This window comes from Rasamsonia byssochlamydoides, assembly GCF_041956645.1.
Source record: "Rasamsonia byssochlamydoides strain NRRL 3658 unplaced genomic scaffold VTN77scaffold_1, whole genome shotgun sequence".
Taxonomy (NCBI): Eukaryota; Fungi; Ascomycota; class Eurotiomycetes; order Eurotiales; family Trichocomaceae; genus Rasamsonia; species Rasamsonia byssochlamydoides.
Window position 1 is genome coordinate 306306 of NW_027192384.1, and position 11764 is coordinate 318069.

At 50.7% G+C, this 11764-nt stretch overlaps 3 protein-coding genes across 3 annotated transcripts; 1 reads left to right on the forward strand and 2 right to left on the reverse strand.

Moving 5' to 3' along the window:
• Positions 1-144: 144 nt before the first annotated feature.
• Positions 145-2151, forward strand: VTN77DRAFT_106 (uncharacterized protein; the record flags this gene model as incomplete). Its single annotated transcript, XM_069416750.1, has 2 exons — positions 145-195; positions 268-2151. 2 exons carry the CDS (start codon positions 145-147, stop codon positions 2149-2151), a joined length of 1935 nt encoding a protein of 644 aa, XP_069282470.1.
• A 1661-nt stretch (positions 2152-3812) lies between these two features.
• On the reverse strand, positions 3813-9676 carry VTN77DRAFT_107 (uncharacterized protein; the record flags this gene model as incomplete). Its single annotated transcript, XM_069416761.1, has 4 exons — positions 3813-4113; positions 4167-9524; positions 9586-9603; positions 9666-9676. The coding sequence occupies 4 exons, from the start codon at positions 9674-9676 to the stop codon at positions 3813-3815; spliced, it is 5688 nt and encodes a 1895-aa protein (XP_069282471.1).
• A 1510-nt stretch (positions 9677-11186) lies between these two features.
• VTN77DRAFT_108 (uncharacterized protein) lies at positions 11187-11700 on the reverse strand (the record flags this gene model as incomplete). The annotated part of the gene is made up of 3 exons (XM_069416772.1): positions 11187-11330; positions 11421-11557; positions 11673-11700. The coding sequence occupies 3 exons, from the start codon at positions 11698-11700 to the stop codon at positions 11187-11189; spliced, it is 309 nt and encodes a 102-aa protein (XP_069282472.1).
• Between the last annotated feature and the right edge of the window lie 64 nt (positions 11701-11764).

Below are 11764 nucleotides of genomic sequence, written 5' to 3' on the forward strand. Positions count from 1 at the left end.
TGAATGTTTACATCTCCGCAACACCGCAATTCTTCGATTTCTCCCCCCGACCACCCCGCCTCTCCCTTTCTCCAGGCAGGAACGTCGCAAAATTGACATTATATTATCTGAAAGTTTTCTACCTGCGATTTTCTAAGGGCAAAGATGGCGCTCCGTAGGTCTGCCCGCCTGAGAGCCAAGGCTCCCGTCGTCGAGGTGAGTGCACCCGGTACACAGGCAGTCACGTCCAACTGTCGAATTGCCCTGACGCGTACACAAACAAACAAGGAGCCTTCAATGCCCCCCGCCAAATCCCCCGCCAAGCTGGAGTCAGTGGAGGAGCGCGACGAGACAGACGTGGCACAACCCTCACAGCCCTCACAGCCCTCACAACCCTTACGGCCTGACAGCGAGACTGTGCTGTCAACCCCTCAGAAGAACTCCACTCGAGACACGTCCAATCTTCCCTCCCACACTAAGTCCGCCATGAAGACGCCTTCGAGTGCCGGGGAGGTTCGCCCCGCTCATGAGGAAATGCACCCAAGCAAAGTCAGACAGAGCACGACGAAACAGCCGGACACGGGCCTCATTCTTGGTTTCAACCCCGTCAAGCGAGACTCGAACGGAAACATCATCAAGGAAACCGTTGCCAGCAATACGCCGTCGAAGACCAAAGCTTCTTCTCCCCCCAGCAGTCTGGGCACTCCCAAATTCGATTTCAAGTTTTCGTGCGATGACTCTCAATTGAGCGAGGAAGCCCGCAAGCTCATGGAGAACGTCCGAGAGGATGTTGCGAGGATCAAGGCACAGATGATACTGGAAAAAGGAGAACAGGAACGCAAGGAGCGTGAGGCAGAGAAGCTACACGATGGGAGGAAGATTGCAAAACCAAAGGGCAAGACCGGCCGCTTCAGCGACGCTCACATGGCCGAGTTCAGGAAGATGGACTCGATTGAAGGACACCCTTCTGCTTTCAGGGCTCAGCCAGGGCGTTTCAAGCCTGTCGACAAGTCCCTCAAGCGGAAGCCCTCCAAAGCTGGTCTGGATGAGCCGGAGAAGAAGTCGGCGTCGTCGTCGCCTTCTAAACCCGCCGTCACAGGTGTCAAGCGCGTTAAACTGGCCGAGGGTGAGGATGCTTCTAGTGCTCGACCGAGGAACGAGGATGGAAGTCCCAGGAAGTCTGCTATTCCGCTGCCAAAATCCGCCATCCGCAGCAGCTCTCTCATGACGCCGACAAAGGCCTCCGCTGCACGATTTGCAACCGCGAAGCCGCAGAAGACGTCGATGATACCGTCGCCAACATCGCGTGTCGCCGTCACCCCACGCACCCCTCAGACTGAGTTCAATCCTAAACTCAAGAGTCGTCTTCCCAGCCTTGGCAACCTGAAGTCCATCCTCAGACGCCATCAGCCTCTTTTCTCCAACGACCCGGTCAAGATTGCTGCTGGCACGCATGTTCCCAAACCTGGATTCAATCCTGATATCAAGTTGGATAACCTTCCCACCATGTCTTTTGAAGAGGAGTCAAGCCAGACTCCTTCGCCTAAGAAGCATGTGGAATTCTCGCCGAGCACGAAGGCATCTCCATCGCCGTCTAAGCTTCCTGTGCCTGATGTTCCGGCATCCTCTGATGTTCCGGCATCCTCTGATGTTGTCTATCCTACGTTACCGCCAATAACGCCGCCAAAGGAGAGTGTCGACACTCCTACCATCCGTCGCGTTCGGGACTCGGCTGTCGCTGCCAGCTCCAGCCCGTTCCCGAATCTGCCAGCTGTTCCCCATGGGATTGCCAACAAGAAGCGACGTCGTGAGGATGACGACAAGGACGACAAGGATGACAAGGGCACCGAGAACATTCCTCCAGCCGATTCTGATGAGCAGCGGAGCACGAAGAAGCTGAAGACCGACACTGGTGTCGCGGCCAATCCTAGTCCTGTCAAGATTAGTCCTGTCAAAACTGCTGTCAAGCCTGCTGTGAAGACTAGTGCTGTCAAACCTAGTCCTCTCAAGCCTCACGCTGCGACTCCAGGCAAAGCTACTCCAGGCAAAGTTGGAACTGGAACTGGAACTGGCACTCCGGGCACTGCTCCCGGCACTGCTAACCGGAAGAGCAGAGGCGTTCTGAGTCTGAGCCGGTTGAACATGCTTGCCAAGCCGAAGACACGGCGTTGAGGTTTCTCCTTTACTATCTTTTCGTGTCAATGATTGACAAGTCAAATTCAATATCATCTGAGTCCTGACAGAGACTGAGTTAATCCCTGCAAGGCATTTTGGGAAATCCAGCCAAGCCTTTGCAGCCTCTAAATTTTATCATACGATACAATCAATCTTTGCATCTGCATCTGCATCTGCATCTCTCTGCGTCTGTCTGTCTCGGAGATGCATCCGCATCCGCATTTCAGTCCCCCTTCTTCGAGTCATATCAACTCAAATCAAATCGAGTGTTAACTTAACAAAATCAAATGGCATCAGGCGTCATGGTTTTGTCGTTCGGTCGGTCGGTCGGTCGGTCTGAAAATACTTTTTTTGGGGCTGGGCAAATGAATGAATTTAGTTCTTTTGTTGTTGTTGTTGTTGTTTGCTGTGTTGTGTTTATGTTTGTTGTTTGTGTTTATGTTTGTGTTTGTTCGGGCGTTTGCTTCAACAATACAATACAATTGTGAGAGTGACAGTGCTTTGTTGCTTGATTTTGTTGCTGTCTTTTTTTTTTTTGTTTTTCTTTCTCTTCATGTTGATTCTTTGACTGATTTGACTTTTTTTTTTTGATGTGATTGATTTTTTTGACTTTTGGTTTGGGGTTTTGTTCGATGTACATGTACATGTATGTAATTCTTCGTACGTACGTGACGTACTTGATTTGACTTGTAGAGTCAGTCAGTCGACTTGACTTTACTGATTGATTGATGCATTGATTCATTGACTGATCACCCGCAATCGCACACATCCACACAAATAAATACATTAGGTACATGTACATATATAATCATTGCGATGGAGGTTCGTTAGTTAGGTAGTACTTCTAAGTTCTTGCCTTCTTTCTTGCATTGGAAGTAAAGTAAGTATTATTATTTTTTTTGTCCATTCATATTATTAGCAATGCAATGCAAGTGAGGATTGCATTTGGAACCAAAAAAAAGCCATAACCACACATTTAAAATAGTAGGATCTGTATAGGCAGGATCTTTCCTCAGTAATAATAAGTGCAACATGAAACTCATTACTATGTAAGTCTTACCATTCGGGCAATAAAGTCAATCAAAATGCTATTAAAATTGTAGCAAGTCTTCAATTTCAGCAATCAATGCATATAGGAAGATAGTCTCCGCTTCTACTTGTCAATAAAAGATGATATGATGATACGATGATAACCATGTTATAGCCCAGGCAAGACTAGACAGTACACTTAAACTGGGTTTCCCCGGGAAATCTTCCGATCTGTCTTCCGATTTAATCGAGCGGGCATTTATTCATTAATCAGTCGATTGATTGATTGAAAGGGAAGGAAAGGGACATGACATGAACCTATGTATGTGTGTGTACAGCAAGTAGTGTATTGCTTTTGCTCCTGACAGATGTCATTAATGAAGCCGTCGCCTCCCCAAAGGAGAAAAAAATGGTAAAGTAGGTAGGTATAACGAGGTAATATATGATACAGGAGAAGAGGGACAAAAAAAAAGGAAGCAAGATAAGCCCTAAAAATTGTTCGTGTCCGTCCGTCCAACCAACCGTCGCCCCGATCCTGAGATCATGAGATCCAAACCGTTCGAACTCCAGGAGGAAAAAAAATCATCAATCCATAAAGAAAAGAAAAAAAAAGTCCCAATTGTCATCTCTCATCCCTTCATGCTCGCTAAGAACGAGTCCAAATTATACTCCTCCTGATACTGCCGATCATCCCACAACTCGCCGAGATCGTCGAGCCAGCCTTTCTTGCCTTTCTCCTTGACTTCGCCGTCAATGTCGACCATGTCGACTTCGTTGCCCGCGGGGACGTCCTGGCCAGGTTTCTCGGCTCCTTCGGCCGTCTCGCCCAGGTTGAACAGATCCAACAGCTGATCTGTGTCCATCGTGCCGAGGCCGGCGTTTTGTTGATTGACCACGGTGGAGGCGACGTCGATTTTGAACCGTTGGAGACTAGAAAAATATTAGCTTGAGCGTCAGATAGTAAATCACTGATTCAAACTTACTTCAGAATCTTCTCCTCCAATGTACCCCTCGTGATCAATCGGTACACATTGACGACCTTCTTCTGACCGATACGGTGGGCGCGGTCCATGGCCTGGATGTCCTTTTGAGGATTCCAGTCGTGCTCCACGAAAATAACAGTGTCCGCTCCGGTCAGATTAAGACCCAACCCGCCAACACTTGTCGTCAGGAGCAACACATCGTAACTTGGATCCGTGTTGAATTGGTTGACGATGTTTTGCCGCTTGGTCGCTTCGACGCTGCCGTCCAGCCGCAGATACTGAACAGACGGGAGGAGCTTCTTCAGCACATCTTCTTGGACGATGTCGAGCATTTCCTTCATCTGACAGAAGATGAGAGCCCGGTGAGGGCTGACGTAGCTAGCTCCCGTTTCCAGTTCGCCTTCTGCGCTGGGATCGACACCAATGCCGCAGTCGATGAGGAGATCGCGCAGAGCAGTGAGCTTGGGTGCGTGAACCACATCCCGGATGTGGGAATTTCTTGCGGCCAGCCATCTCTGAACCTCCTCGTATTGCTTGTGCCCCTCTTTAATGACCAAGGCAGGAGAATTGCAGAGACGACGCATGTACTGGAGGGCCTGGAAGATGTGCTCTTTCGCGGCCTTATCAGTACTTCCCATCTTCTGGACAAGGTCCTTCTGTTCCTTCTTCGTGAAGTCCTCGAACAGCTTTCTCTGTAAATCACTCGGGTCACAGTAATAGTTCTGCAAAATCTTGGGAGGCAGGTCATTCAGGACCTCTTCCTTCAGACGACGCAGCAAGAATGGAAGAACCTGCTTATGCAGCGCTTCTATTGCCAACGCTCCAGCCTCCTGCTCTTTCGATGACGATTTGCTAAAACGACTTGCTGCAATCGGCTTCGCGAATCGATCCAAAAACACCTTTTCAGTTCCCAAAAAGCCAGGCATCAGGAAATCGAAGAGCGACCACAGCTCCAGAACGTTGTTCTGGATGGGAGTTCCCGACAGGATCAGACGGTGGTTGCTAACGAGACGTTTCACTGCCAACGTAATCTTTGCCCTTGGGTTCTTGATAAGATGACCCTCGTCAAGAACGCAGTAGTTCCAACTGATAGGGACGAACACGTCGTTGTCATTCCTGCAAATGTCGTAGGACGTAATGACGACGTCTGCCTTTTCCAGCTCGCCCCGGAGCTTCCCACGTTCCGCCGGAGGGCCGACGTAAGCCACGCAGGACAGGAATGGTGCATACTGCTTGATTTCTTGCTGCCAGTGACCTGAGAGAGTTGGTGGACAGATGATCAAAGATGGAAGTTTCCGGTACTCAGGAGCCTGTGTGCGGGCGAATTCTTCCGCTCTCATGTGGTGGTCGCTGGCTACAATGCAAATTGTTTGCAGCGTCTTGCCAAGACCCATGTCGTCACAAAGGATACCGTGTAGATGATAACGGTTAAGGAAGGCAAGCCAGTTGACTCCCTCTTGTTGATACGACCGAAGTTCTGCTTTGATCGCAACGGGGATTTTGAAGGGTTCCACTTTGCGAATGTCCAACATTTGAGCAATAAACTTTCTCTCTCGGTCACGTCCTTTGAGCAACTCTTCCGAGAGACCCGGTGGGTCTGGAATTCCTGCCTCGAGAGGAACGAGCTTGACGAGCGTCGCAAACGAAGTCGTCGCCAGGAGTCGCACATCGTTATCGGAATCGCTCATCCTGCCGAGAACGGGGACAATGAGGAAGATGACGTAAGGCAGAATGCCGTCCTCCATCACGTGTATGAGGTGGTAAATACATTCGACGGCGCCCTGACGATGATGGACGTCCAAAGCATTCGTTATCGTAGGAAGCACCTTCTCGACCAACATGGTCATGCCTTCGACCGTTATAACGCTGCAAATGGTGGCAAAGCACTTGGCAGCCGCGTAGCGGATGACAGAAAGCTCGCATTGCAACGATTTGGCGATGATGGGCATAAGATTCACCACCCAAGGGTAGAGACCGGAATCAAACTTAGGTAGAAGAGCACGAAGTGTAGATAATCCATCGACAACCTCTTGGCCCAGTTCATTCTCCGGGTCGCGGATGTTGGCTGGCAGCTCTCCCGTGAGCGCATCTCTCAGCGGCCGCTCAATCAAAGATGCAAGATTAGGGACCTTCTCCAACAGCTGAGGGCCAAATCTGGTGGCCAGCTGCTCCAGAGCCTCCTTCGCTCCTCTCCGCATGATCCTTGCCTCCTTGGCTTCCCTTTCGAACTTCGCAGGATCGGCATGCTCCCTGCGGTCTTCCTCCTTGCGGAGCGATAATATAGACTTCTCGAGGTGCGCATTATGATGGAACTCGGGCGTCTCTGACGTGTCCACACAGCAATACTTGACCAGGTTGCCGATCACTTTATCGACAGGTCCTCTCTTCGTGGATGCCGTATAATAGTCGATCAAATTCACAATCGCTGTTGCGGACCGTTGCTGAAGTTCACTATTGTCTTCTTTCTTTATGCTGTCCATCATTCCCTTGATGATATGGCTGGGTTTCTTAGGGATGTCTTGCAAGGCTACCAAAGCGCCCGCTGCAGCAGCCCGAACACGCATGTCCCTCTGCTCTTTGATAACCTTTGCCTCTTCGATGGCAGTTTCGGCACTCGCCCGCGTGTCATTCAAGACCTGAAGAGCAGTGACACGTTGAGCAGGGGTGAGACTCTTCTTGAGGCGCTCAAAATCAGGCCCAATAACCCTTTCGGCGTCGCTAATCGAAAAGGCATTAGGACCTGCGTCGTTGTCTCCCTGGACAAGGACTGCCAAGGTGGGTAGTCGTGCTGGCGGAACGTGCGCATGATCTCGGAAGGCGTTCAGAAGCGCATGACATTGCGCTCGAGCAATATGAAGGTAGCAAGCAATGTCACTATACCAAGGAGGTCGCTCATCCTCAATGATGGGCCGCAACCATTCGCATAACAACGACGTATACTTCCCACTGGGGCCAACGCGTTTGGCATACTCCTCAACCACCATGGCTGCTGCAAGCTGCGAGGTCGAACCTGACCAGCGGAGCCCAGTCAAGATAGATTGCCAAAGACTGGGGAGGTTGTTCAAGTCCCAGATGTAGAGGAATTGACCCAGAGCCTGTGCCGCATAAATCTTGGATCTCACCAAGGTGTCAGCACCGACTAGATCAACATCTCCCTGCAGCATATGACCGTCAACATTGTGGGCCGAGGGGGGAGGTGTTTCCTTCTTCTCCGATTTTCGCCGACGACCCTTGGTGGTGGGCTCAGCAGAAGCAGTACTGGGAGACTGTCTTCTGGTGGCGGCAACGGCATTTGAGTACGGTAACCCTGATGGCTTGATGAACAAGGACGCGTTCATGGGTATCGGGTATCGAGGGACACCGAAAGGACCCATAGTTAAAGTAATAAGCGGCTGGATGTGTGGACCCAAGGCCTCCTCTGATTTGAAAAAATTGCGGCCTTCTAGAGCTTTGAGCAGCTCGAACCAGACTTGGAGTGAGAGCTTCAAGACACCTTCATTCCGCTCGACAAGCAGGTTCTGGAATATCAGGCGCATCGCTTTGCCATCGACCCACGCGTTCGTGCCCTCACCTTCAAGCTGCAGGAAAGTAATGAGCGCTCGCAGAACAGCTAGCCGCACACTGGTGATGGTGTGTCTCAGGAAAGGATAAAGCCGCGGGACCAGGTTACCAAAAGAGGCCTCTGGATCATCTGCAGCGTTGGCCTTCATTGCATCGAGAACCTCTGGGAACGTGCAGAGCTTTGCCAATAGATCCATTACAGATCCCGTACTGGCGCTGAGGTCGTCCTGCAAATTCGACAGACATTCCCAGACGATGGTGATCAGAGTATTCAGAGTTCCTGGGCGTGAGGCAACGAACTCTTCAGCGATGGGCACGAGAGTGGCAGCACTGACGGCGCGCACATCATCGTCATAATCGCCCAGCCCCTTCATGACGGCCTCGAGCACTCCATCCATCAATTTGGAATCCTTCACTAAGAGGTCCTTTCGGACTGCTACGAGGTACCGTAAACCGATCATACCGCCATGACAAACCTCCCAGATGGGCCGGTCAAGACCCAAATCCGTTTGCATGATTATCCTGTGGAGAATCCGATAGACCGAGACAACTGATCGGGAGGGCAAGTGAGACAAGACCGCACCGAGGGTCTGACCAACAGTCTCTCGAATGGGAGCAACAACGTTGTCCGAAATGTAATCGCCGAAGCGATCCAACATGAATACGCAAAGTAAGCGGCAGGCTAAATCCTCGAGCCATTTGCGATTGAGGTTATTGTTTTCAGCTCTCGATTTGCCAAGAACACGGCCAGCACCGGCGCCCTGAACACGGACGACTTCTCGAAGTGCCATCGCGGCGCCGTGGCGAATTTCCCAATTTGGATCAAAGAGGTCGACCATTAGAAATTCGCACATGCGGTCATATGGCCATTCCAAACCTTGTTCCTCAGCTTCAGTCTGGATCGCCGGTTTTTCCGGAACAACAGGACCTTTGAACTCCGATACAATTTTGGTGGTATCATCACCACCTTCGCGGTCGAGAGAGAAATAGTCGGGCTTGTGATCGTCCTCCATTTCCGTCTTGATGGCATGGGGGGTCGCAGGCGAGGTGACGGCATCTGATGGCCTTCGAGATGATGAAATATCCACCACACGGACCTTGTTAGCACCCATCTTTGCGTTCTGCTTGTTTTTGCGCTTTAGCTGGTTCAGTTGACGTTTGCTAAGGCCGGCGACCTCTTCGCCATTTGGATGTTCGCTAGGCGCGAGCAGTGTTTGAGGGGAACCGTTTTGCATACTATCTTGCCGTGACAGGGATTTGTCCGCTTTGGATCCCGACATGGAGCGCGAATGGGAGGAGACAACATCATTCTCATCTATCAGGTCGCTCTCAATATACTCTCCCGCCAATCCAAGACGGGAAATTAATGTTTTCTTCTGATGTTGTAGCCTCGATGCAGGATCCATCCCGGCAAGTGAGTATTCATACTCTTTTCCAGCACTGCCGAGCAACTTCTTGCCATATTTAAGGATGGATGGTACGTCCAGATTGTCCAGTTGAAGTAAATCCTCTGGTGAGGGCGGACTCTCCTCTGTTTTAATTTCGACATGCTCGTCGTCTTCAGGCTTCTTGATTTCTTGTCCATCATCTTTGTTTGGATCATAGGGTTCAGCATTGGCAGCAATAAGGCCGATAGCCTTCGCTGCGGCTGTCCGGGTGTCCCATGACTTGGATTTCAGATAGGGCAGAATTCGCCCCAGGAGATTGAACAGCTCATCGGGATGTTGCTTCTGGACATCTGCCAGCTGTTGGGCGGCGGTATTCCGGATGACTGGCGTACTGCCTGTCTCAAGCAAACTACAAACATGATTGGTCAGTTGTGGATCTGGAAGGTCACCATGCAGGCGGGTGAACTCACGTGACTAGACGGTCAAGCCTAGAGCGAAAAAGGTTAGCGGATCTGCTGCGACATGAAGTGGATTGGCCAAGGCGGCTCACCTGGAGGTCATCGCGCTTGTCGATCAAGTATGCTTGCACAACGCGTTGGCCAACTTGAAGTGATAGACGAAGCACGACAGAGAAAAAGAGGAGAAGAAGTGAGAAAAAGGAGAGAATAGAATGTGAAGAAAGAAAGAAAGGAGGGGAGATGAATTCCAGAGACAACGAATACAAGTCGTGAATATTAAGACAGAGTAGAAGTGAACAGCTCTTAGGGTGGGCAGTCCGGGATGCCCATGTGGATTATCTTACAACCACGCGATATCCATCAGATCACTTTACCTTCATGGGCGCCCCCGTGAGGAAGCAGCGACGATGGAAGCGCGAACAGAGGAGCTCCGGCAAGCAGTTAGTTGGGGAAAGCGCCGAAGACAGGTCGGGCGATATTTCAAGGACAGGGACTCCGGGGGCGTGCGGCGCAGATGCGTGGCCGTAAGCAGAGGCTGGCCGTCCGTGTGTTGGGTACTGCTGGAGCGAGAGAGTGTCGAGGTTGCGCGGGCTGTTTATATCATTGGGACATCGTTCGTCCGGCGCGTCGGCCCAGCATGGCGCGGCAAACACCAGTCCCGATCTGGACTAGCGTCTCCGCGCTGATCGAAAGCTTTTTCTCTTTAATATCACGTGACGCTTCCCTGACGATCAATATGGTTCTGTAGTCTGTACAGTGTACACAGTATGCGCTTCTCAGGAGTCAGGACCCTTTCTGCTTCTTTCCTGGCCACCGATTCGAACCTTCTACTAGCGAATTGTCTTCTTCATGGGAACGCGGTAGAGGCAGAGACCATTTAGTAGTCAGGTGATTGATAAGAATGGCCAAAGATAATCAAGGATGCCTTCCATGGCCTCATGGATCCAGATGCACTTTTCTTCCTGTCTACAATAAAACTCCGCAAGCCGGTCGATTTCGGTTAGGCCCGCAGATCTCCATCTCCTCGTTGGAGGGCCTTTGGAGTAGCCTATATTTGTCCTCTTCTTATTTGCTGCTTTCTTTCATAGAGATGCAGGCCATTTCAATTCATTTACTGAACGAACTGCCAAGGCATTTTTTTTTAAGTAAAATTCTCCGCAGACATGAACTGCTTATATTTGTTGGCTCATAATAGCTCGATTCTCCCGACGGTTGCTACAGGTAAGCTGTTTTAGGACGAGTTGAGCGTCCACTCTTGCATGTTTGAAACGCCAGCTGCCTCATTGGTAATGCACTAGCGCCATTGTAAATCACGCTATTGGTTGAGTCAATATCAATTTCGAATTCCTGTCTACCTACTGAAAATGTCGCACGAGGAGCAAGGCGATTTTCAGAGTATGGACAGATTTCACGGAGTTCTTGATGAAGATGATGCGGAGGACGTTCACGGACCCGTGAATAGTACTCGAACTGATTGCATCCGGATGGCAGTTGGAAATGGAAATAAAAGGTGTATTGCGATATCGCTTCTGTACAGTGTGCGCTCAAGCTTCCGAAATCAAAGGCGCAACCAATCTCACAATCATGCCATGTACCACCAGACTTGAACTCCCTCAGGAACCCAAAACGCTGGCTGTGTCCTCCTCCTTCCCCAGTAATCCCAGATTCCGGATCTGCTCCGGCTTTGGTGCGTTTTCTCGTGGGTGCGCAGCCTCAGCCTTGCGGTAGGCGGCTTGCATTCTCTTCGTTCGCATGGCCTGATCATTCCTTCATGTCAGATACTCGCGTGGACAATTTCTGATGGATTACAGAGTCGGTGCGGTCATCTCCGGCAAACAAGGACGTACCTCCTTGGTGTGGTGTAGGCATTCATAGTAGTCCTCTAGTGCGGGAATGCACTTCTTCTTGCCGGCATCCCCTTCTCCACCATTCACCACGTAGCATCCCAGGAGTTCTTGCCAGAAGGGAAAGCAGCGGGAGGGGCCTGCGAAGCAGAGATGATTGTCAGCCTCGTCAGTCCGAGCGTTCGCGCGCAGCATGTTCGCAGCAAGGCCAATTGCAGCAATAAGCAAAGCAAACCATCACGAGGGGTAACATACCGCCATTGAGACCGTAGCCGGACGCCATGTTGTTGAATGGAAGCGGGGGAGTGGATGGTTGAGGGCGTGTAGACAGGGTATTATATTATCGG